Here is a 22,397-nt window from a genome sequence, read left to right as displayed (position 1 = left end):
TTTGAGTCATTAGAGGAAAGTGCTTATTTTTGCTCTTACAATAAAGCATAATCACCTGGGCACAGCTAGATCCATGTACCTTATTCAAAAAAATGTGTTTGCCTTACCCTATGACTAAAATCAAGATTAAACCATTAGACATTTCAGGAAGTAGTCTATCTTGGATAGCCATTATTTTCTCCACAAATTGCTATTTTTATTTCTTATTTTAAAGCAAATTTCAGGGACTAAGTAATGGGGATTGTTATTAATGAACTGCCAGCACTGCTAAGACGGTCAAAATGCTCCACAGAATCAGGGAAGCTCTATAATTTTAAATGACCCTTAGGCTTGGATTAAAAATACAGTGGGGTTGTTATCTCCCCAGAAATCACATTTGGCCCGTCTAGTGATTTCATGGTGTGCAAACTTGGAGCTAGTCTAAGAACACTTTGTTTGATAGATAGACATGTTTTTAAAACAGAACTTTTGGGTTCAAGTCTTCCTTCCTATTACTGTTTGCCGGTACCTTTAATTTTCATAGTGGTCAATATAATAAAAATTAGAAAATATCAAGCATGTTTTGTATATTTATTGGACATTTCCTTACATTGCCTCTTGTGTGAAATGCTTGTCTTCTGTTCCTTTTTCCCCCCATTTGTGTTGCTTATCTTTTTCTTTAAAAATTTGTGAAATAAAAATAAAAATAAAAATTAATTTGTGGAAGTTTTTTAAAATACATTTGCTACTTAGTTCTTTGTTATAAATGTTGGCAAACATTTCCCCCCAGACCTACTGTTTGCATTTGCTTCTTTATGGGGTCTTATGGAACATCCGTGTATACAGTCGGGGAAGCTATGCAGTGTTTTTAGGCTTCTACCATTCATATTGTAGCCATCGTATATTTGATATAATACTTTTATGGCAGGAGTAATGAAATATCTTGAGGAAGAAGCGCTTTTAAAATCTTTTTACAAATGCACTGTTTGATTTAGCCATGACCTTATTTTCGCCATATATATTTTTTTATTTTTATGTAGTTGAATCTCTAAATCTATTTTGAAAAGCTCTCCCTACAAGTGTTTTCCCAAGTATTCTCATTTTTTTTTTTTTTAGTTTTTTCTTTTTAATTTAGCTTTTTTAGTCAGGATGAGATTTATTTTGTAAATGGAGGTAGAGGTTTATATTTGGTTTCTTCCAAAAGGATAGCTAATTGGGCCAGTATTCTTTATCGAGTAAAATAATCTTTCTCCCACTGAACTGAAAGGTCATTTTGATTAAAAATGGAATCTACTGGATACTTGAATCTATTTCTAGATGCCCTGTTCTGCTTCTCTAATGTATTTTTTTTTAAGATCTTATTTATTTATTCATGAGAGATGGAGCGGGGCAGAGACACAGGCAGAGGGAGAAGCAGGCTCCCTGCGGGAAGCCCGATGTGAAACTCGATCCCAGGACCCCAAGATCTCTACTCGAGCCAAAGGCAGACACTCAACCACTGAGCCACCCATGCGTCCCTCTAATGTATTTTCTATCCACTTACTAATATGACAGTGTTTTAATTTCAGTAAACTTAAATTTGAATTTTTTTTTAGGTCAACTCTCTGCTTATTATTCTCCTCTCAAAATTTTTCTTGGCAGGGGAACTTTCCCTACACTAAAAACAATCACATAAATTGATTAGGAAACACTATTCTTGTATACTCCAAATTTTGTACATTTTTCAGTTCATCATATTATAAACCTCAGCAGGTTAAGCCACATTCCAAAGTTTCAAATTTGCTATAGGTGATTTATACTTGGTTATAGAATTTCTGAGCCCTGATGATAGACACTCACTTTCTAAAATATAAAATACCTGCATATTAACTAAGCATGGAAACCCATTTTAGGGGCACCTGGGTGGCTCAGTGGTTGAGTGTCTCCCTTCAGTTCAGATTGTGATCCCAGGGGAGTCCCGCATTGGGCTCCCCGCAGGGAGCCTGCTCCTCCCTCTGCCTGTGTATCTGCCTCTCTCTCTCTCTCTCTCTCTCTCTCTCTCAAATAAATAAAATCTTAAAAAAAACCACTCATTTTATTTTCTATGGAAAATGATATAAGGATATGCAAAACATGTAGAAGGTTTTACTTCTTATCAGAAAATAATTATACAAATGCTCTTATGCTCCATTTACAAAGCATCTTCAACTGATTATCTCACTGAATCCTCACAACACACCCTGGGGTCATTCTTATGGTGATTTTCTTTAATGTACAAATGGTATGACGGAGACCCTAGGCAAATTATTTACCTCCTTTAGCTCCACTCACCTATCTCTAAAATTGGGGATGATAATTCTTAAAGGTTGCTGTGACTGTTTAAGGAGGTAATATACGTAGAATGCCAATCCGATGTCTAAGACAAAGCGATCAATACAGGATAGCGTCTATTTTATCGTCACAATTATTTCCCTAAGTCTCACTGTGAGCCAATGGTCCAGCTGATGGGACATAAGGCTTCCAACACTAAATTCTCTTCTATTTCACTGCTTTCTGTTGGCCCCTAAGGCAGACATTTGTTAAACGAAATGCAGAGAGGAATTCAGAAGTAGAGTTTATGAACATCCTCCGATTTACCTGTAGACAGTGAGGATTTGTGAAAAATCATACTCAGGGCCCTTTGGCTTTACTGCATTTATCATGTGCTATGTTTTTTATTGCTCCCTTCTATTTTTCTTACTGGATGAAACCTAACTTAAGAATGCAAAGTGGCAAAAAAAAATTAAATTAAAATTAAAATAAAAAAAAAAAAAAGAATGCAAAGCAGCTTGCTCTCCTTGCAAAAGGCTTTTTACCTGACTGGAGAAGGGGTCGGGGCCCGCACGTGGCGGACGGGCGACGGGGAGTGTCGTATGGGCGATGGGGACTGCTGGCGGGCCAGCTGTGCTTTGGCCGCGGCCGACGGCGGCGTCGGGGACCTGGACTTGGGCTTGGGAGGTATCCTGGGAGGGGTCTTATGTGGCAGCTGTTGCCCAGTGGCACCATCCAGGACCATCTCAACTGTTGCGATTGATCTGGCATCAAAGTGGGCTTCAATCTTCTGGAAAAGACGAAAACAAGGCCCATGTGGAGGAGGAGAAGCTGGTGAAGCAACGATCTGAAGGGTCGGAAAACCAAGTACAGCAAAATACCTTTTCAATTCGGGTTTGTCTTGTTTCTGAAATCTGAGCAGTCGAAACAATGGTTTTTGTCTTCTTAGCGGGTACGACGTCCTCACCTGTGGGAAGGGGGGCCGGGTGTTTGGGGGAGGCGGGGTGGGCCCACTTCTAGAGAGACCATGTCAGTTCTGACCACAAAGCTGATAACATTTTCTAGCTGTCCCGGTGGAGGAAAATGCAAAAAGTTTTCAATTATGTGTTCAGTTAAATTAGGTTCTAAGAGAGAGTATGTTCATTATGGGATAAGATTCACCTAGAACCATTTTTTTTTTTAATCCATTATTGGCCAATAATTTGAAAACAGAGTTGGCTTTTTTCTTAGAGGACTCCATTGAAATACTTTCCAGTTTCTAATGGGCTAAGAAGCACCGAGGTCTTCAGTGCTCCTGAGCTCCTGCCTGGAACCCCAGACCCTTTGCTCTTTCAGGGAGTTGGCGAGCCAGCTTCGGTCCCAGCCCCCGGCATCCCCGAGGCCTCCGAGGGAGGCAGCAGGACCTCGGCACCCGCTCTGTCCCCCTCAGTAGCCTCTCCTGGTCTCCCAGCTGCACCTTGAACCCGCACGTACCTTGAACCAGCAATTCGGCCGTTGAAGTAGCTCTTCCCACGCTATTGGTGGCATTTACCGAATAGGTCCCGGAGTCTTCGGGGTATGCTTCTGCAATCACTAGGCTGTAGAGGTCGCCTTCTTGGGAAATTTGAAAATCAAGGGAGCTCTGGATTTCTGCTCCGTCCCGGTAGAACTTCACCACAGGTGTAGGGATTCCGGTCACTCTCACTTGGAGTCGAACTTGGCTTCCTTGTCTCACGGTCATGCTCTGCAGTCGTTGTACAAAGTTGGGTGGTGCGGTCTCTGCTGCAGGGGGGATGGCAGGCAAGTCAGAACTGCCACCCTGGGTACTCCCCAAGGGGTATTTCTAAACAATCCCAAGCTCTGTTTCCCAAATGAGGCGATGACTCCTGGAACCAACCACCCTTGACTGTCCTTGAGGCCCGTTCATGTGTGATAGCAAGAAAGGAGCCAGAAGATGGCAGCAGGCCATCCTGTCACTACCTTTATTTTATTTGCTTTGTTTGGTTTGGTGATTGTAGGCCATCACCTTTTTTTTTTTTTTTTTTTTTTAAAGAAAAAGCCTAGATCTGCTTATAACATTTTTAGAGAATCCTTCAGACATTTCCTCCCAACCTCACATCTAGAACCATCTTAACCTGGGAAAATAATTTGGCATGTATTCAGTAAGTTGAATTAAAACGAATTCTGACGGTTGGTTGATAAGTGGACCCGTGACTTACAGAATCATTATTAACTCTTAGTGTTAAAAACCCTAAACAGTCTCCAAACTGATCAGTGGTCAAATAACCCAAATATTTACTTGCATTTAAAATCAAAACACTGACATGGTTTAATGTTAGTTATGCTACAGAAAGGGGACTTCTTTGGTTCATTATGCTGAAAGAAACTTTTTAGGAATGTGAAGAGACAATGGGATTAATTTTGACATGTTTTCGAGTAATAACCCGTCACCCCTGTGCGTTTTCCATGTCTGAATTTTCTGGACGTATGTTCAAGTTCACACGTGATGCTCCCAGATGCATCCACAACAGCCCTATCCTTGAACAGTGCTGGTGGCGGAGTGTATTGGCTAGTCATACATCGGCTCACGTAGCTCGATATGCAGGCACTGGTTGTCACGTGGCAAGTACCACAATGTTCTGTGGATCAACGTCTTACCAGGGAGTGAAGGATGGAAGGAAACGGCAGAGATTGGTGGCGACTTCTCGGAGGAAGCGGTCATGGATTTGCCTTTGTCTGTGTATGTCCATGGTGTAGTATTTTTAGAAATGGAGAGTAAGTAAAAAGAGTGATTGAACGATACAGGTAAGAGCAGTGTTTCTTAAATGGGTGGTCTGTGGGGCACTGACATCGGAATCACCCAGGAGCTTGTTAAGGTGCAAGTTCCTGGTGATGCACCTGTCTCCTTGTAGGGCTTTATTGACAAGGCCCCAAGCCTTTCCACTTGCTCAGAAGCAGGGTTTTTAATATTCCCTTAATATAATCCCTTAATATACTTTTGAGTGTTTACGATGTGTATAGAGGAAACATTCTCAGCCCCTTTTGTGCTGTATTTTGAGAGGAGAATTAAATTTTACATGGCAAACAACTTTGCTACCAGTTCAGCCTCCGGGAGGCCCGTCTCTAGATTTCAGCCTCATCTACTCTTTCCTCAGTAGCTCTTCCTGGACCTTCTTGCCCAGGGGCTGCAGAGGCCTGGGGCAGAGGACGGGCAGGTCCCCCCCAGCCTACCTGTCACGAGAAGCTCAGCAGTACTAGTCGCTTGTCCAGATCCATTGGTGGCTCTCAGGGAGTATCGTCCACTGTTGGCTTGAGTCACGGCGGGGATCGTCAGTCTAGCGCGGCCTTCGCTAAAGGAGATCTGCACGCCGGGCAGAGTGGACGTGGAAATTGCCTGGCCATCCCTAAACCAGCTCACCTCAGGAACTGGGAAACCTGGAGCACAAACACAATCCATCTTTATGGCGGAATGGGGCACTGCTAAATCCCCCACTCTGTCCCACCAGGTCCACTGCCTTGTCCTGACCCCGAGCGGAAGGCCATCCAAGGCTAAGGAAAACGGGATGGCCACATGACAAGGGGTCCACCGGCCGACACCTAGGGAGTGGGTGGGTCAGTGGGTTCGGGTGGAGGCCAACACTTTCATTTAATAGGAAACAGGCCAGAGGGGGCTCGGTGACTCTCCAAGGCTCCTCTGCTAGCCGGGCACACGAAGACTAGAATTTCTACCTCCTGCCTTCCTGTCCCAGGTTCTCCTTGATGCAATTTAACAGACATGGTTAAAATCATAGAAGGGATTTAGAAAAGCATAGAATGCCAAAGAAACTTCGAAATAAAAAGCGACCACTGTCCTCTTCAAAAACAAGAGCCAAAGTGGCCAAGGATTAAGAGTGCTGCCCAGCAAGCCCAAGAGGACACCCATCTGCATCCCTCCTCTGTGGCTGCAGGGACACCGTGTCTTTGAACTCGCCTGCCTTTCAAATGTGTACTCAGTAGAAATGCCACTGAGCAGAGAGAGAAGCGGGTTCTCCCAGAACAAGACACAAGCCAGACCTCGTTTTACAGAGCAACTTGTAGAGCTGGAGTTGCAGGTAGAAAAGGCTAATTCTCTTCAATCACCATAAATTATGGAGCTAAGGGGACTCCTGGGTGGCTCAGCAGTTGAGCACCTGCCTTCGGCTCAGGGCGTGATCCCAGGGTCCCAGGATCGAGTCCCCACATGGGACTCCCTGCAGGGAGCCTGCTTCTCCCTCTGCCTGTGTCTCTGCCTCTCTCTGTGTGTCTCTCATGAATAAGTAAATAAAATCTTTTTAAAAAAATCATGGAGCTAAGAACTACATGTACGTGGTTTGATATTTTAAGTATATTAAAATTCTGTACATTGAGAAGGCTTGAAGCAAATTCAGAACAGGGTTTATTTTATATTAAAACTGAGGAAGTAAAGAGAACCAAGAGAATACTTATTTTCTTGTCCTTACATTAACCCACCTCCCACCATGGCCAAGTAAAGAGTTTGAGTAATTCATGAATGTCAGATATTTTCAGTGGTGTTTTCTTAAGACTTTATAGGCACATAATGTGAAGGAACAAGAAGCTACGAAGAAGCAAGGCTCCAGGACTCTGCAAATAGGCCAAACTCCCACTGAAGCCAACTGTGTTCTGCACAGTTCAAAAGTTACCGAGCATCACAAGATACTTAAGTGTATTATTGAAAAGTCAACGTCTCTCATGTGTGAAAAGAATGGAATCGGTCTCTACCTGCATATACAATAGACAACGAAGAATGATTATAGGATATCTGTGCAATGTGAAGGTCTTATCCAGTTAGGAATAAGATGGGCACATAAAATAAAAAATGAAAGGAGAAAGGAAGAAGAAATCTTATTTTACATCTTTATTAGAAGCCAAAAACTTTTAAAAAGTGACAGTGCAAAAAAAAAAAAAAAAAAAGGCGGGGGGGGTGGACAGTGCACCATGGAGGTGCTAGCTTGATGTTCAATTAACCTATGCCAATTTAAATGACAGTTGTAATACTGCAGGTGGAGACAATATGGATTAAATAATTTAGAGATTATTTACAATATAGTTTGTAGCTTATCCCCATTTTTAGTAAGTCTTAGAAATCATGCATTTTTTTTGAGCCGCTTCTAAACTGAGTTATGAAGAAGGGGAAAAAAACCCATAACTTTCTTCTAAATAAAAATCTAAGATCAATATTTGTTTCTCTTTAATAAAGACCAGGGTGGCATATATTATTTTTTGTTGTCATTTCCAAAGATTGGAAAATCTTCTAATTCACTAGAACCACTTAATAAAGATTGAAAATACAAGAATAAAATAATTGGGAGTTAGTGCAACGCTGACAGTTTTCTGCTTCGTAAAAAAGTCCCTGATTTTGTTATTTCCCATTCTCGGGCACGGGGAGCAGTCAGCCCCGGCCTCCTTGTCCCGCGGCAGCGTGTCTGACCCCTACTGGGCTTGGGTTCTTGGCTTCCAGTCTGGCTCTGCAGCTGAACCCAAATATAGAATGACCAAATTTGGTCGTACTTAGCTGCTGGATTCTGACAGCAATTTTAATCCAATGCTAATTATTTTGCTTTGTGGAATTATAAATATGAATAAAACATTTCCAAGCCATTACATTGTCAGACTTTGTCAGTACTGTGAACGGTATACCCTTACGATGGCCCTTCCATCCAGCTGGACCCATTTTAACAAAGCGGAAGCAGGGCTTACACCCGGTGTCAAGCCCCACAGCTAAGTTAACACACTGGGGAGGGGACGAAGAGCAGGGACGTGTGCAAGGATGAGCTTACCACTAATGTGAGCCTCAAAGGTTGCGGTACTACCCTCCAGTACCACAACACTTTGTAACGGCTGCTTAAACGTCGGTGCTTGAGTTGTCATCTTTTCAGGCACTCTGAAAAGGAAGAGAAAAATAAGTTAGCGGGTCCCAGCTAAGGGCCACTCCGGAGCTACTCTGTAGATGGCAGAGACACTTTTTCAGAACAGACTGCTCTTTAGATCATCTGTGGGCCTTCTCCTCCGTGGCTTCAGTTTGAACATGGGCCTCTGAATTGACTTGAAGCCTAACAGAGTAGCAAGTGTAAACGGAAATGGGGGGAAAAAAGAAAATTTTAGGAAATTAGAGCAAGGAATGTCCTCTACTGGTCGAGGAGGGAAATTCAGTCTTCCCAACTATGGGACACCTGAGTGAGAGATGGAAAGAGGAAAGCTGAAATAAGTGGGAGTCGAGAAGAACAATAAAAGATGTGTGGAAGGAATAGAATGAATCTAGGGGCACGCGGGTGGCTCAGTCGGTTGTGAGTCGGCCTTTGGCTCAGGTCATGATCTCGGGGTCCTGGGATCGATCCCCGCATTGGGCGCTCTGCTCAGCAGGGAGCCCGCTTCTTCCTCTCCCTCTGTCCCTCCATGCTGCTTGTGCTCTCTCTAATTAATAAAATATATTTCTCAAAAAAAAAAAATCTGTGCATCTGTTCAATGGTTGAAAGATAATTATTAAAGATTTCCTTCCTCCCAAGATTTTTCATTCACTCTATATTTTTTTTCCACTCTGTATTTTTAAAGTTGGTATAGATTTGGGTATTACTTGTATTACTTTAAGCAATCCAGGTGGCTGCTTAAAATTGTCACCGAAAGTAAAAAATTTTAACTTTTCGATTTCTTTCCTTACTTGGAAAGTTCTTATTGACTGTGCAAGCCTTTTATAGACTGTATGCTGTCTTCTTATGAATATTTTGAATATTTCTTCATATTGTAACTGCTCAATAAATAGTGCTACTGCTCTAGTTAATAGGAAATTTTAAACTTACATGAGTAGGCCAACTGTTATCATAGAGCTGAAAGAAAAATACTGACTTGAGTACTAGGGACCAAGGTTCAAACCTGACAAAGGGAACACTGGTGTGAAATGTGAAAGAAATGAAAAGCCCTGTGCTTTTTCAATACAGATATTCAAAAATCAAAGAAAAGAATATGAAATTTGCAGTGAAGTCCTTTTAAGTGGAAGAAAGTACTCTGTCCATCAGTTCCAGGGAGATTATGGGAACAATTTTCTGATGCACCTTATTATTTAATGCAACCAACCCACTATTCTGATATAAAGAACAGATTCTCAATTGTCGGTTACTTCATGACTGCTTTTCACAAAATTCTCTGTTCACTAAAAATGTATGGAATGCTAGTTTTTCTACTGATAATTCTGTACCATGTTGTAACTTTTTACTTAGTTAAAAAGAAAATGAGGGATCCCTGGGTGGCTCAGTGGGTTAGTGTCTGCCTTTGGCTCAGGGCATGATCTGGAGTCCCAGAATCGAGTCCCACATCGGGCTCCCTGCATGGAGCCTGCTTCTCCCTCTGCCTGTGTCTTTGCCTCTCTCTCTCTGTCTTTCATGAATAAATAAATAAAATATTAAAAAAAAGGAAAAAAAAGAAAACCAGAATTCCAAGACAATAAAATTTATATTTGGAAAATTCAAAAAGTACCAAAAGTTTTTGTGAGTCTTTTGTCAAGAACTCCATAGAGCATGTTCTATTTGGGACAAATAATTTTTTGTCTCTAACCCTCCCTGTTTACCACCTAGTTCACTTTCTAAAAATAGTTGTATTCTTTGACATCATTTATGTACTATATACCAATGCATTTACAGGCATATGTGATTAGTAATCTAAATCCAGGAAGATGGAAAGTCAAAGGGTATTAAAAGTTAATAGATATTAAAAGTCTCAAAAATTTAAAAAAAAATTTTAAAAAGTCTCAAAAATACTTTCTTACCCTTAATACCAACGTTTAGCTCATCATATCATTTGCTTATGAGTTGAAATAAATAATGAGATGCTGAGTATTTTATAAAACAATTACACATTTCCCCTCCCAATTCCTAAACATATCACAATCCACTTGTCTGAACTGGTCATTTATTCCTACTGGATAGGCCAATCTTGTTGCTTGAGCACTTGCTCTTGAAAGGCCTTTGTGCAATTAGGGCCCAAGGTATGCATCTAAAATGTCATGCTCCCAAAATAAACTTTCCACTGTTGACTGACAGCAGGCAAGTGTTCTCTCACTGTCCCGTAACTGATACCTCAGCAGTTGATTCCCTTAAAAAGTCATCAGGACACCCTGATACCACATGCCTTTTATCAGAGCTATTCTTGGTGTGTCTCACTTTTTCACTGAGTAACATAACCTTGAACGTTCTCAGCAGACAGAAAGAGTCTGTAACAGAAGCAAGCATTTCTCTTACCATTTCTGACCTCAACTTCAACACTTTTAGCCCATGAGGTGGAGTCACACGATTGGAAACGTTGACTGTGCTGACCTGCTAAAGCACCCAACTTTTTAAAGGAGATGGAACGAGCAGATTGAAGTAATGGATCCGCAACAGCAACGAGTAGTTACACAAACACCTGTGCCCAGGCGCATCGCACATGTTGGAATAAGAAGTTCTAACTGGGAACTAGAAATCAATCAATAAGGAAGAGAATCTATTATTAAAAAAAAAAAAAAAAAGGAAAGATGCCACTCACCTGATTTCTCAAGAGTGCCCAAAAAGGGTGGGACAAAGCCCCACGTTGCTTCCGAAACGACGTCCTATCCGGAGCTGGTTTTGTCCACCATCTCCGACATGAATCGGTGAGCCTCTAAACTTAAAAAACAAAACTACACAGTCGGGACTGTGTAGTTTTGCTTTTCTATGCAATCCCTACACCCGAGGCGAGGCTGGGAATGCACGACTGCTCGAGAGCCAGGACTGGGCTCTGGCCTTTTATTTGCCAGATCTGCTGACAGCCCCACATCCCTGGGCAGGGCCCCGGCTGATTGGCTGCCTCGGGAAGCTTGATGGGAGACGGATCTGTTTGGTGGTGTCACACACCACCTGTTCTCCTGATTGGCAGTGCTAAATTTAGCACCTCACAAGAGGCTTTACCAAGGAAATGGAACCGTATTTAAAGAATAACTGTATGGAGGCTCAGAGAAGAGCACTGTTGCCCATGGTTAGCATCCGCAAGCACTGGGCTGAGGACACTTTGCCACAGTAGAAGGTATTGGTGGGTGGTTATATGGAACAGCCTTTCCACCTGAGGGCCCTGCCCTGGAGTCAGGCCCCACTCCTCTTCCCTTCCCCCATGCGACCAACCAAATGCACCTGTCAATCATGACGGCAGATGAGGGAATTTATCTGGGGCCTAAGACTTCACTTTCTTTGAAGAATGAGTGCCTCTAACCTTTAGCGTTGAGAGAAGCGCATTTATATTACCTACGTTCTCCTGAATCTACTTGTACTTTAGGGAGAATTAAGTCAATGTTAATGAGCTAAGGGTTTACGCAGCCCTGCAAGAAATAATGTTGAAAGACAAAATCTGAACTCTGCTGAGATTTAATCCATACAGTACAATGATTTTGCTTTTTGCAGATTTTCTTTCTTTCTGGCTTTCATACTTACAAATGTGCATGCACCCTTTCTTAACAAGTAGCCAACTCTTATGTTTTAAATCATCCATAGGGTTCTTTTTCCAGACACATGAATGCTGCTTTACTTATCTCTGAAGTTTGCTCTTACTAATGGGAAGTGGTTAGGAGATGATATAGTCGCTATTTTAAGACTGAATTTAATTTCAAGCAAGAGGTATTTCAAATACAAAAGAGTATACCAGAAGATCTTTATAATGGTTCAGCCGAGAGATCTGTAAACCTTCACTAAGAGGGAAGAAAATTGTCTTGTTGATACTGGAAAGAGACTTTTCTTAATAAAATAGCCTAAACTGTTAAGACTTAAGTTCAATTTATTTGTGTCTATAATAAAAATCTTCTGGGTTGTGGAAGAACTTGGCCATGCATCAGATTTTTTCACTTCTTGAATATTTCAGACTTTGTGGTTATTTAGGTAGTGATTTACGAACACTGAACAGAGCTAAACTATACTGCACAACTGATGTAGTACAATCATATAGACAAGCTGACACCATGTATTTACTTAAACATCGTCTCCGAGATGATACCGTATTGGTGGCATCATCATTTTCCCCTCTGTTGACTCTCTCTTCCTTGATCCTGTTTGATTGATGGATTCAGAAACAACTAGCTTCATGTCATACGTCTTAAAAAATATTTCCAATTAGAGATTCATGTTACAGGCAAGTGCCAGTCATAAAGCAAAGTAAGACTAGAAATGTGTGAACCTTCTGATTTGGGGTGTTCACCAATTGGCTATCTACTTAAACTGTGTTTGTGCATGTGTGTGTGTGTGTGTGTGTGTGTGATGTACTGTGTGTGCATGTATGTATATTTTTAGATTTGACCTAATGTGAAGCATGTTAATGTCTTGTTATGTTTGTTGGAACCAAAGTCAAAGCACTTTATTTCTTATGGGAACTGGAGGGAATGAGTGAGTAGAACCTTCTAATGCAAGCTGGTGCAATATAGAGAGCCCAAGAGTCGGGAAGATGGACCATATATCATAAACATAAGGCCAAGTGTCTGGCTCCAAGCTGCTTGTCTGTTCACTGTTCTTGAACATTTCTAAACTTTGCAGTATTATCAAGATCCTTGCCTTTTGACATTTCCATCCTTCTATGCCAGAGTTAAGAAAGACAGGAAGGAAAGAAGAAATTAGGAAAAGACTAGTTAATAAATAACATACTACTCTAGAAAGAAGCCATATCATTGGATTAGTGAACCATAATGGACTGCACAGGATATCATGGTAAGCATTAGTTTTAAAATTAAGTATGCCGTAGTTGGAATATAGTAAGCTTGCCCAGTGGAAACCAAATACTACTCAGATTTGGGGAGTTTGCTGATACAGTAAAATCTTAATTTACCACCCTAAGAGTGGGGCTGAGTCCCACAGATAATCCCAAACAGCTGATAATTCAAATATAATGCCTACTTAGTTTTGAAATGCCTGGTGTGATCCTCTTTTTCGACATCAGTCAAGGCAATTCATTAAACGTTTGTTAAGCACATGCTCAGTACTGAATACTGTGCTAAATGATAATTCTAGATTTTGTCATCCCTTAGTGACTCAACAGAAAGCTACTGAGTGGTAACTTTGTGTCAGGCATTTTGCTAGACGATGGGCCAGACTGCCGTGACCAAGAAGATAGCTGTGGTTTCTGTACCCTTGGGGATTGCAGCCTAATAAATTCTAATAAGTTCTCAGTATCTGTGACTGAGACCTACACTACGATATGCATCAACTTGTGCAGTCACTCCATCCGCACAGTTGTTGGTAGTGGCCGACTTTATTTTTTTTTAAAGATTTCATTTATTTGAGAGAGAGAGAGAGAACATGTGAACATGTGGGAGGAGGGGCAGAGGGAGCGAGAACCCCAAGCAGACTCCATGCTGAGCAGGGAGCCTGACCTAGGGCTTGATCTTGGAATCCAGAGACCATGACCTGAGCTGAAACCAAGAGTTGGACGCTCAACAGATTGAGCCACCCAGGAGCCCCGGTGGCAGACTTTATTTATACTGCTTAGAACCGCTTACCAAAGGAAGTACTCACTGGGGACTGAGAAATCGGTAGTTTTTAAAGCTAGTGTAAGAGTGCTTTCTCAAAAGAGTAAACTTAAGGTATTTATAATCCATTAAATTTTTTGGTGTGTGGGCTCTTTATCAAATCCAGTTCAGGCACTGGGATTATAAGCAATGTGTACAGCAGACAAGAATCTCTGCCCTCAAGGAGTTTGCATTTTAGTAAGAACAGTAGTATCTGGTAATATTAGATCTATAAAGTCTACAGATTTATCTATTCTCATAAAGTATTTCAAAGCTGAAATATAAGCTCATTACTGAGCTATTAATACACAAGAAAGTAGTAAAGCAAATTCAGGAAGTGCACAGGGAAGAGCTTGTCACCCAAACAACCCGTTTTAATGTACTCGTGTGTGTGTCCTGTGAGTTAGAACGGGAGGCAAAGTCACACTGGGGATATGCGAGGCAAGAGAGTGCTGGTTAAAATTCAAGAGAAGACCTCCCCATTCCTCTTTTACTAGCTCCAGTTACAATTGCTTTAGTAGCAAGATCGAGTTGATTGATTTCCAGTTATTTATAGGTACACTAATAGCCACTAACACAGTTAATGCCACATGAAGTGCAAAAGGATTGTTTTACACACATACATCTACCAAAATAAGAAAGATCAAAAAATTTAGCTTCACATTTCTCAGTACCGCTCACTCCAGGGGCACGTTGAATTTCACTCCCACCCTACGTGGGTTTTAGGCGACTCACTTGAATCCCTGAGTGTCAGATCTGTCTGTTGTAAACTAGGGCTTATAATACCCACTTCAAAGGGTCATGAATGTGACCGTGCCTTGGACGGTCAGCACTGGATACATGGTGGGCATTTTGTTTGTTTGCTACTGCCAACTGGGATGCGAAAGATCATCATTTTTGTGCTTAGTAATATTTCTTTGATCTATTATCTAACTACCTGGATAAATATCCAGGATAGTGTTTTCTAAGAAATCTTTGAAACGTCCAAAGTGAACTCACAGAAACATATGCCATGTTCCTTCTCTGAGGAACCTCAGAAGGTGGCATGATATTTACACATGCAATCAAATTACTGGAAACTTTTTAAAAATATTTTATTTATTTGAGATAGAAAGAGAGAGAGAGCATGAGTGGGGCTGGGGGGCAGTGGGAGATGGAGCAGCAGGCTCCCCCCTGAGCAGGGAGCCCGATGCGGGGCCCGATCTCAGGACCCGTGGATCATGACCTGAGCTGAAGGCAGATGCTTAACTAACCAAGCCTCCCATATATTTTAATAAGCTTGATATGTTAAGAGGTGGATCCTCCAAAAGCAAAAGAGCCCGTGTGAGACAAAAATCTAAAAATGAAGGCAGCTCTATTGTATCAAAAAGTTGAACTTTGGAATATCTGAAAGACCCTTTGAGCGTTAAGTGATGGCTTGTGTTCATTCTGAAGATTTTGTGTGTCTCCCAGGCTTCTTACTTCTGTGTTTTACCCCATCTAATTCAAATAACCCTCCACTCCATTTCCATCCATAATTACAAATATAGAATCCTTCTGAAATAAGCCCTTACTGTGAGAGCAAAGTGTGGGTGCTGGATGTTCTCTGCTTGCCCTTCTAGATACGACCTACACTCTTCCATCCTATCCTGTGCCCCTAAGATCGGAACCCTAGAGGGGTCCTCCCTTGCCTCTGGCTTCTGGCACTGGGATTAGAGCAGCCAATGGGAAATGCTGGCAGGAGAGTTTAGGGTATGAATTCCCTAGGATGTCTCCTTGCCTGGCTGTGGTTTGGCCATGGCCTTCATTTGCTGTGGCTCCGGTCAGGGACCCCTTTCCTTCAGGTACTTTCTCGTACCTGCTCCTTTCTCATGTTTCTAACTAGGGCTTTGTGCTGTTGCCATTCCCAAAGCTCTTTGCCGTCCCTAGTGTTCATGAACCTGCCTACACCTTGTAAGGGTCCTTCCCCAAACCCTCTGCCTTGACGCTATTGAGTTGCATGTGCTTCCTGCCCTACGACCTGACCTTGTATAGAGACAATAATAAACACTTCTCTCTTTCTTAAGGTAAACCAACCTGAGCATTTATCTTCATTGCTAGATAATTGCCCCAATTCCCAATAGACTTCTTCCTCATCCCCTTTTCAGACAGCTCATATTTTTAACATTAAGTTCAGACTTCCATTCCTCTCCCCTTCCCATCCTCCCTTCTTCTTTCCTTCCTTTCTTTCCTTCTCAAGTGATTTTCAAGTGTCTTCCATGTACCAAGAGCTATGGGGGTTACCTGAAAATGTGATGTTTTTCACTTAGATGTTAGTTGGGAAGACAAGAGAGCTATGTAACAATGCAAGGAGACACAATGAAAGGAAAGGGTCAAAATGGTTGCTAGAGACACTAAGTTCTCAGAAACACAGCAATGGAGGAGGGCAGGACAGGGTATAACAAAAGTAGAACTTCTCATGGAGAGGGTAACTTGGGCTGGTGTTTTTATTTCAAAAGAATTGAAGTATTTCATCAAAAGCAAATAAAGTAGATAAAAGAGAAATGGAAACAAAGAATACCTTTTGGAGAAAATAGGAACAAAGTAGAAAACAAAAACCATATTGAAGAACAACATAATTTGCAAACCACGATGGTCATGATTTGTGCTGTACTTGATCTTCAGGTAGGAAGGGGAATTTCCTGGAAGTTAATTAAAGAAAAGACACCTGGGTGGCTCAGTCAGGTAAGCATCTGCCTTCAGCTCAGGTCATGATCTCAGGGTCCTGGGATCGAGCCCCATGTCAGGCTCCCTGCTCAGTGGGGAGTCTGCTTCTCCCTTTCCTTCTGCCCCTTCCCCCTGCTTGTGTGCTCTCTCTCTCTCTCTCTCTTGCTCTCTATCTCAAATAAATAAATAAAATCTATAAAAAAATAAAGAGAGAAGCATAATTCTCGATATAGAGAAGGAAGCATACCAATTTTGTGAGGAAGTGCAATTTTTCTAACACTGAATTTTAAGGATAAGTCACATACAACTTTACAAGAGGGGGCACTGAACCATACGCAGAACATACACATTTAACGATATATTTAGAGCAGATGCACTGAATTTATATGTGGATATTTTTGGTGAAAGCTTTTAACAAAGTCCAGGGCAAAACACTAAAAGGCAATTCACTAAACACAACTGAATGAGGAACTAAGGAAATATAGTCCGAGTTTTAAAAAATAAGAACGGGAGTGGGGCTCTAGCCCCTGATTCATGGGTATGATTTACAAAATCCCAAAGATCATGGGTAACTCTCCTCTCTCTCAAGTGTTGCTCTGATAGGAATTGAAACTGAAAGCCAAGGGGACTCTGGCTAGGACCCTGGTGTTGTGCGTGGTTGATGGGCAAGTGATTGTTATCTTAAAGAGTGTTTAACAAAGATCACATTCCCTGTTGTAATGTAAAGGTTTCCACAGTTTCTGGCTGGCATTAACAACAATCACTACTTTACACTTACCAAGTAATTTATGTATTTGTAAATAAATCCACTTCCGGTTTGATGCTTATGGCCTTGGAGTGTAGAATATGACTTTAGAATGGTCCTTAGAAATATTGAGTGGATCTTCTCTTTGTAAATGTGTAAGAGGCAAGCAAACACCCTGGGGAAGGTCAACACGAAGTGCAAACACACCTGTCCCAATGTCAGAACCCGCTGCTCCATGAGAAGGCTGAAAGGCACTTGCTACACGTTTTTCAGGAATCCATGACACAAATTGGCTTTGAAGATGAAGCCATGTCATGTGTCAGTGTTAGAACCAGCCTGGTTCAAGATGACTGCCTCAAACCCCTGTTTCTAAGACTTGTTTAAAGACGTTAGGGGCTGGGGCACCTGGTGGCTCAGTGGTTGAGCATCTACCATTGGCTCAGGTCATGATCCTGAGGTCCAGGAATCAAGTCCCCCCCCCCCCCCCCCGGGGGAGCCTGCTTCTCCCTCTGCCTGTGTCTCTGCCTCTCTCTCTCTGTCTTTCATGAATAAATAATTTTAAAAAAAGACATTAGGGGATAGAATATGGCAGTAGGTATGAGCAGAAATTACCACTAGAGAAAAGAAACTCAAGGGATTTGTCAATTTAAGCATTTGATCTTTAAAGTTCTGAGGGTCAAAAGGCTGATGCCCATCCATAGAATAAATCCATAGGGTGCCAATTGTTTACATAAGTAGGTTCTAGACATCAAGAGATTTGACATTTGTGAGTTTGACACAGTGTAAGTATATTCACACTGTTGGAGTCATGGATGTTAATTGTGGGGAAATGTGAATTTGAATCATGTGTATACTACCACTGTGTACCAGAGCGTCACTTGCTAATAAGTGAGCCTATAGCAGATCAGAGACACATTAATGTGTGGCTTTTGTTCTCTACTTGTGTTACATAAATTATATTACATGCTAAAAAACACTTGTTCTAGGAATTTGTAGTAGAAAATATTCACTGAAAACAACTTCTATGTCGGCCAGTGGGGAGTATTTATACTGATATAATAGACCATTTGGCAATTCATAGAAAACAAGAATAATGGTAAAAGGGAACTTGCCTTACCAGAAATTACAACATACTATAAAACTATAGCAACCAAACTGCAAGGTATTGACACAGTAATTTAAAAGTGAATTATTAAGTAGAGTGTCCAGAAACAGGTCTAAGCAAATCTGAAGAATTAATCTATGATGGTTTTGTTCATAAAGGTGCTGATGTCACTGGATATTTATTGGGAAGAAAGCACCTCACACCATGTAAAATAAATCTTAAATGGATTAAATATCTAAAAGTAAAAAGTAAGTAATAAAATATAATAACAACTTATAGGAAAATATCTGTGGAAACGGACAGGCTGGGGAAACCATTGTAAGCAACACCGGAAACTCAGATGCCTTAAGGAAAAGACTAAGCCCTGCACCAAGAAAATAATTTTGTAAGGCATAATCTATCTTAGTCAAATCTTAAAGATTGAGGGAATAATTGCATGTCTATGTCAGTAGAAGGTCGAGTGCCACAAAACACAGAGCTATAAGCATAAAAAATGGTTTTCTAGCATTGTTTGAAGTGAACAAATTTTGGAAAGAATCTGAATGTCCGTCAACAGGGAATGACTGAATGATTTATGGTATAACCATGGTAAGTCTATTAGCCAGCAATTAAAGATGAGTTAGACCCACATACTGGCCCAGAATGATGGCCGTGACCGTAGGTGAAGAGCGAGTTGCACACTGATACACAAATGCACATCATTCCAGGTCACGCAATCTGTTTCAGTCATCTGATTTGTTTGTTGTTGTTTGTATGTTTTGCTATTTTCTTGATTATTGCCTGATCCTCTCACTGGGCTGTAAATTCTCTAAATTTTTTAAGAAACAAAAATCAGTGTAGTTGGCCTTGGTACTCTTGGTACAAGACAGAAGATGATCATTACATAAATGTTTAGTGAAAAGTCATAGGGAACTTCCAGAATGATGCAGAAAAACTGTTAGGAGTGATTTTCTTTAGAGAATTGGGCCTACTTGTTTTAAGGCAAGGGTGAAAACCTTTTATTTTTTACCTTATACCTGTCTGAAGCATTTGAGTTTTCGCCATAAGCATGTATTACTTTCATTTAAAGAGGCTAATTATTAGGGCAACATATCCAAAACCAGCCGTGAAATTAAAAAATAAAATTAAAACTTAAACAAATCTAGTTTATGAGAACGGATAACAAACAAAAAGTCTTCTCCATGAAAGACACCCCCCTGAATGGCTCTTCTGTGGCTAAAAGTGACTAAAGGCTGAACCCAAATCTAAACAAGAGAAACCATAATCATGAAGGGAAAAATGACTGGAAGGGAGGCCTCATATACTCAAGTGTTAGATAGGTTAATTGGGTGCATGAATTACTTTTATAAAGAGCAAAAAAAAAAAAAAAATTCAAGCACTGACAAAAGGCAGTCACAACTGTCAGCAACATAAATAAGACAGTTGCAGAAAATGAGTCTTCTGGAAAAATCTTTCTTTGCTGTAGGTGCTATGTCTGCTTTTCTTGAACCTGACCTTACCTTCCCCAGGCCCTCTGGAAACTCCATGCTGCTGTAAACAATTATTTTATTAAAGTTTTCATTTAATTTTATAATTTTACATCTGTTTTCAATACATAACATAATGATTAGTCTTTGCTTTTTCATAGGACAGTATGTAGTAAATGTTCAATGTGGAAGCTGCTGAGAGATGTGACCTGCACGGCCTTTTCTACACCTTAGCCATACCGTTCCTGTCTTACAGGTCTTCAGTGACATTCTCTCCCACTCCAACAATGCTTTGCATCTTGTCCTCTCCAGGTCTCTTCCCGGGGTTGCTTTTCTTCATCAACAGACTAGTTGAAGCCACATCTCCTATAATCACCATTATCAGGGGCAAAGCTAAACATGCATTCTCTACCCATATATAAACTTATCTTTTTTCCTCCAGTCCCACAGGAAATGGGTCTATTCCTCTTCAAGGTCGGACCAATATTCTGGATCCTTCTTCTCTTGTCCCTGCCAAGAGTTACACTATTGCATTTTACCTTCCCTTTCTAGAAGCTTCTGCCCCTTACCTCTTGAATATATCATAGTCTTATTTGTCTTAAAAACCAAAAATAATAAAAGATACAACTTTCTCATGACTCGGCATTGCCCTCTGGGTTCCACACTCTCTCTCTTCTTCCAATAACCAGTCCAACTATGAGAGCAATCTGCATTAATTGAAGACCTGTCCCTATTGTGTGCCAGCCACCATAGCTGATACACCATATATGTTTTCTCATTTGATTTATTGCTTCATTTCCTACTCACTTCATTCCCTCATTTAGCTTCTCTTCTCATCATTCTTCTCATGCTACTCTCATTAAATATACCAATGTCTTATTTCTAATCCCAGTGGGATTTTTTTTCTTTTTTTGCTGCATTTTTGGTTGTCACTTGATACTAATTCCTGATGCATCTCTAGTATGTTCCAATGGGTCCTTTAAAAAATATTTTTAGAATGTATAATAGTATATGATGTACTAGAGAACTTCAAATAAAATTTGCTAAAGAAAAACTATATTGAGCAACTGAGAAGTCGGTGAGTTCACAGCACTGAACATGAACTACTCCAAGACTGAGTCTTCCTTTGGCTTCTGATTCTTTAATAAGACATTTTATCTATGAACACGTATGTTTTCCTGCATTCCATCACCTCACCACCGCATCCACTAACTTTTACACTTCCTCTTCTGAGAGCTTTCTCCAAACTCAAATCCCATGATATCAGTGTCTCTGGAGACACTCCTGGTTCATTCGTGAGCAACTCTTCTTCCTGCCTCTCCTTAAGTATTGGTTTTTCTCAGGTTTTGCCTCTTCTTACTCTGTGTTTTCCTTGTGTTAGCTCATCTACCTTCAAGTCTTCAACTACATCTTGATGACTTTGAAACACTATCTCTGGCCTTCTCAACTCTTATGAGCTCTAGAATCACTTTTCACTGTCTACTTGGTATCTCCAAGAGAATCCTAAACTCAAAATACCTGGATTGGGCTCCTTATGAATCTGTTTCTCTTGATTTTTCTATCTGAGTTAGTAATGTCACAATCTACCCAATCACCCAAGTTAGAGCACTGGGAGCTTTTCTCGCCCTCTCATAACTGCTTCTGAGATGTCAATAGCTTGTTTTAGTTCTGCCACCTAAATATATCCTGAATCTTTGTGGTTCTATTGCCATTGCCACCCTCAGGTCTTTATTTCTCACATGTCTGATTGGATTTAGTTCTTAACTGTTCTTGGCCACCTCCAATCTAAATTCCACACCAAAACCCAAATAAGCACTCCGAAATACAAGTTTCTATCACTTCCCTGATTTAAATATTCAGCAACTCTTGGGAACTCTGCATCGCTTGAAGCACTGACTAAATCCGTTTTCCCCCACTTATGACCTTCTGGCCCCCCCGTTTTGACTTTGCCCAGCTCATTGTCAGGTGCCGCACTGCCATAACAGTGATTGGCATGCAGTCAGTGCTTGTTACGGGCTGAATTGTGTCCCCCTCCCCCTCCACAGTTCATATGCTGAAATCCTAACCACTAGTAGTACCTCAGGATGTCACTGTCTTTGGACATGAGACTTTAAAGAGGTAATTAAGTTAAGATGAGGTTATAAGGGTGGGTCCTTATCCAATATGACTGGTGTCTTTATAAGAAGAAGAGTTTAGGATACAGACATACACGGAGGAAAGACCAGGTGACGACATGGGAAGAAGATAGTGATCTACAAGCCAAGGAGTGAAGCCTCAGAAGAAACCAACCCAGCTGACACCTTGATCTTGAATTTATAGCCTCCAAGACTGTGAGAAAATAAGTTGCTGCTGTTTAAGCCACCCAATCTGTGGTACTTTGCTAGAGCAGCCCTCACAAACTTCTATATGCTCAATGAAATATTTCTGGAAGAAATGAACAATTTTATTAGAGAAAAATGTTGATGACTATTTGGGGACTGACTTGCTCTGAAGCTCTGAAGCTTGCTTTAAGGGAATGAGGGCAGCAAGCTGGAGCAGATGGGCCTTTCCACCTGCCAATTATAATATTCCAGTAGCAAAAGACAGCCCAGCTTTTGGCCCTCACTTTGGTCTAAGTGTTAAATG

The 22,397-nt window shown here is 41.0% G+C and overlaps 1 protein-coding gene across 2 annotated transcripts in view; it reads right to left on the bottom strand.

Moving 5' to 3' along the window:
• Positions 1-11,007, bottom strand: part of TTN (titin) — a 274,020-nt gene extending 263,013 nt beyond the window's left edge. For both annotated transcript variants that reach the window (XM_077883161.1, XM_077883160.1), the window contains exons 1-6: positions 10,798-11,007; positions 8,064-8,167; positions 5,479-5,682; positions 3,742-4,029; positions 3,150-3,235; positions 2,814-3,058 (exon numbers count right to left, since the gene is read on the bottom strand). In XM_077883161.1, coding sequence (XP_077739287.1) covers positions 2,814-3,058; positions 3,150-3,235; positions 3,742-4,029; positions 5,479-5,682; positions 8,064-8,154 — 914 coding nt within the window. In that variant the 5' untranslated portion in view covers positions 8,155-8,167; positions 10,798-11,007. The remainder of the gene's footprint in view (positions 1-2,813; positions 3,059-3,149; positions 3,236-3,741; positions 4,030-5,478; positions 5,683-8,063; positions 8,168-10,797) is intronic.
• Between the last annotated feature and the right edge of the window lie 11,390 nt (positions 11,008-22,397).

This window comes from Canis aureus, chromosome 34, assembly GCF_053574225.1.
Source record: "Canis aureus isolate CA01 chromosome 34, VMU_Caureus_v.1.0, whole genome shotgun sequence".
Classification (NCBI taxonomy): Eukaryota; Metazoa; Chordata; class Mammalia; order Carnivora; family Canidae; genus Canis; species Canis aureus.
This window is presented reverse-complemented; position numbering and strand designations above follow the sequence as displayed.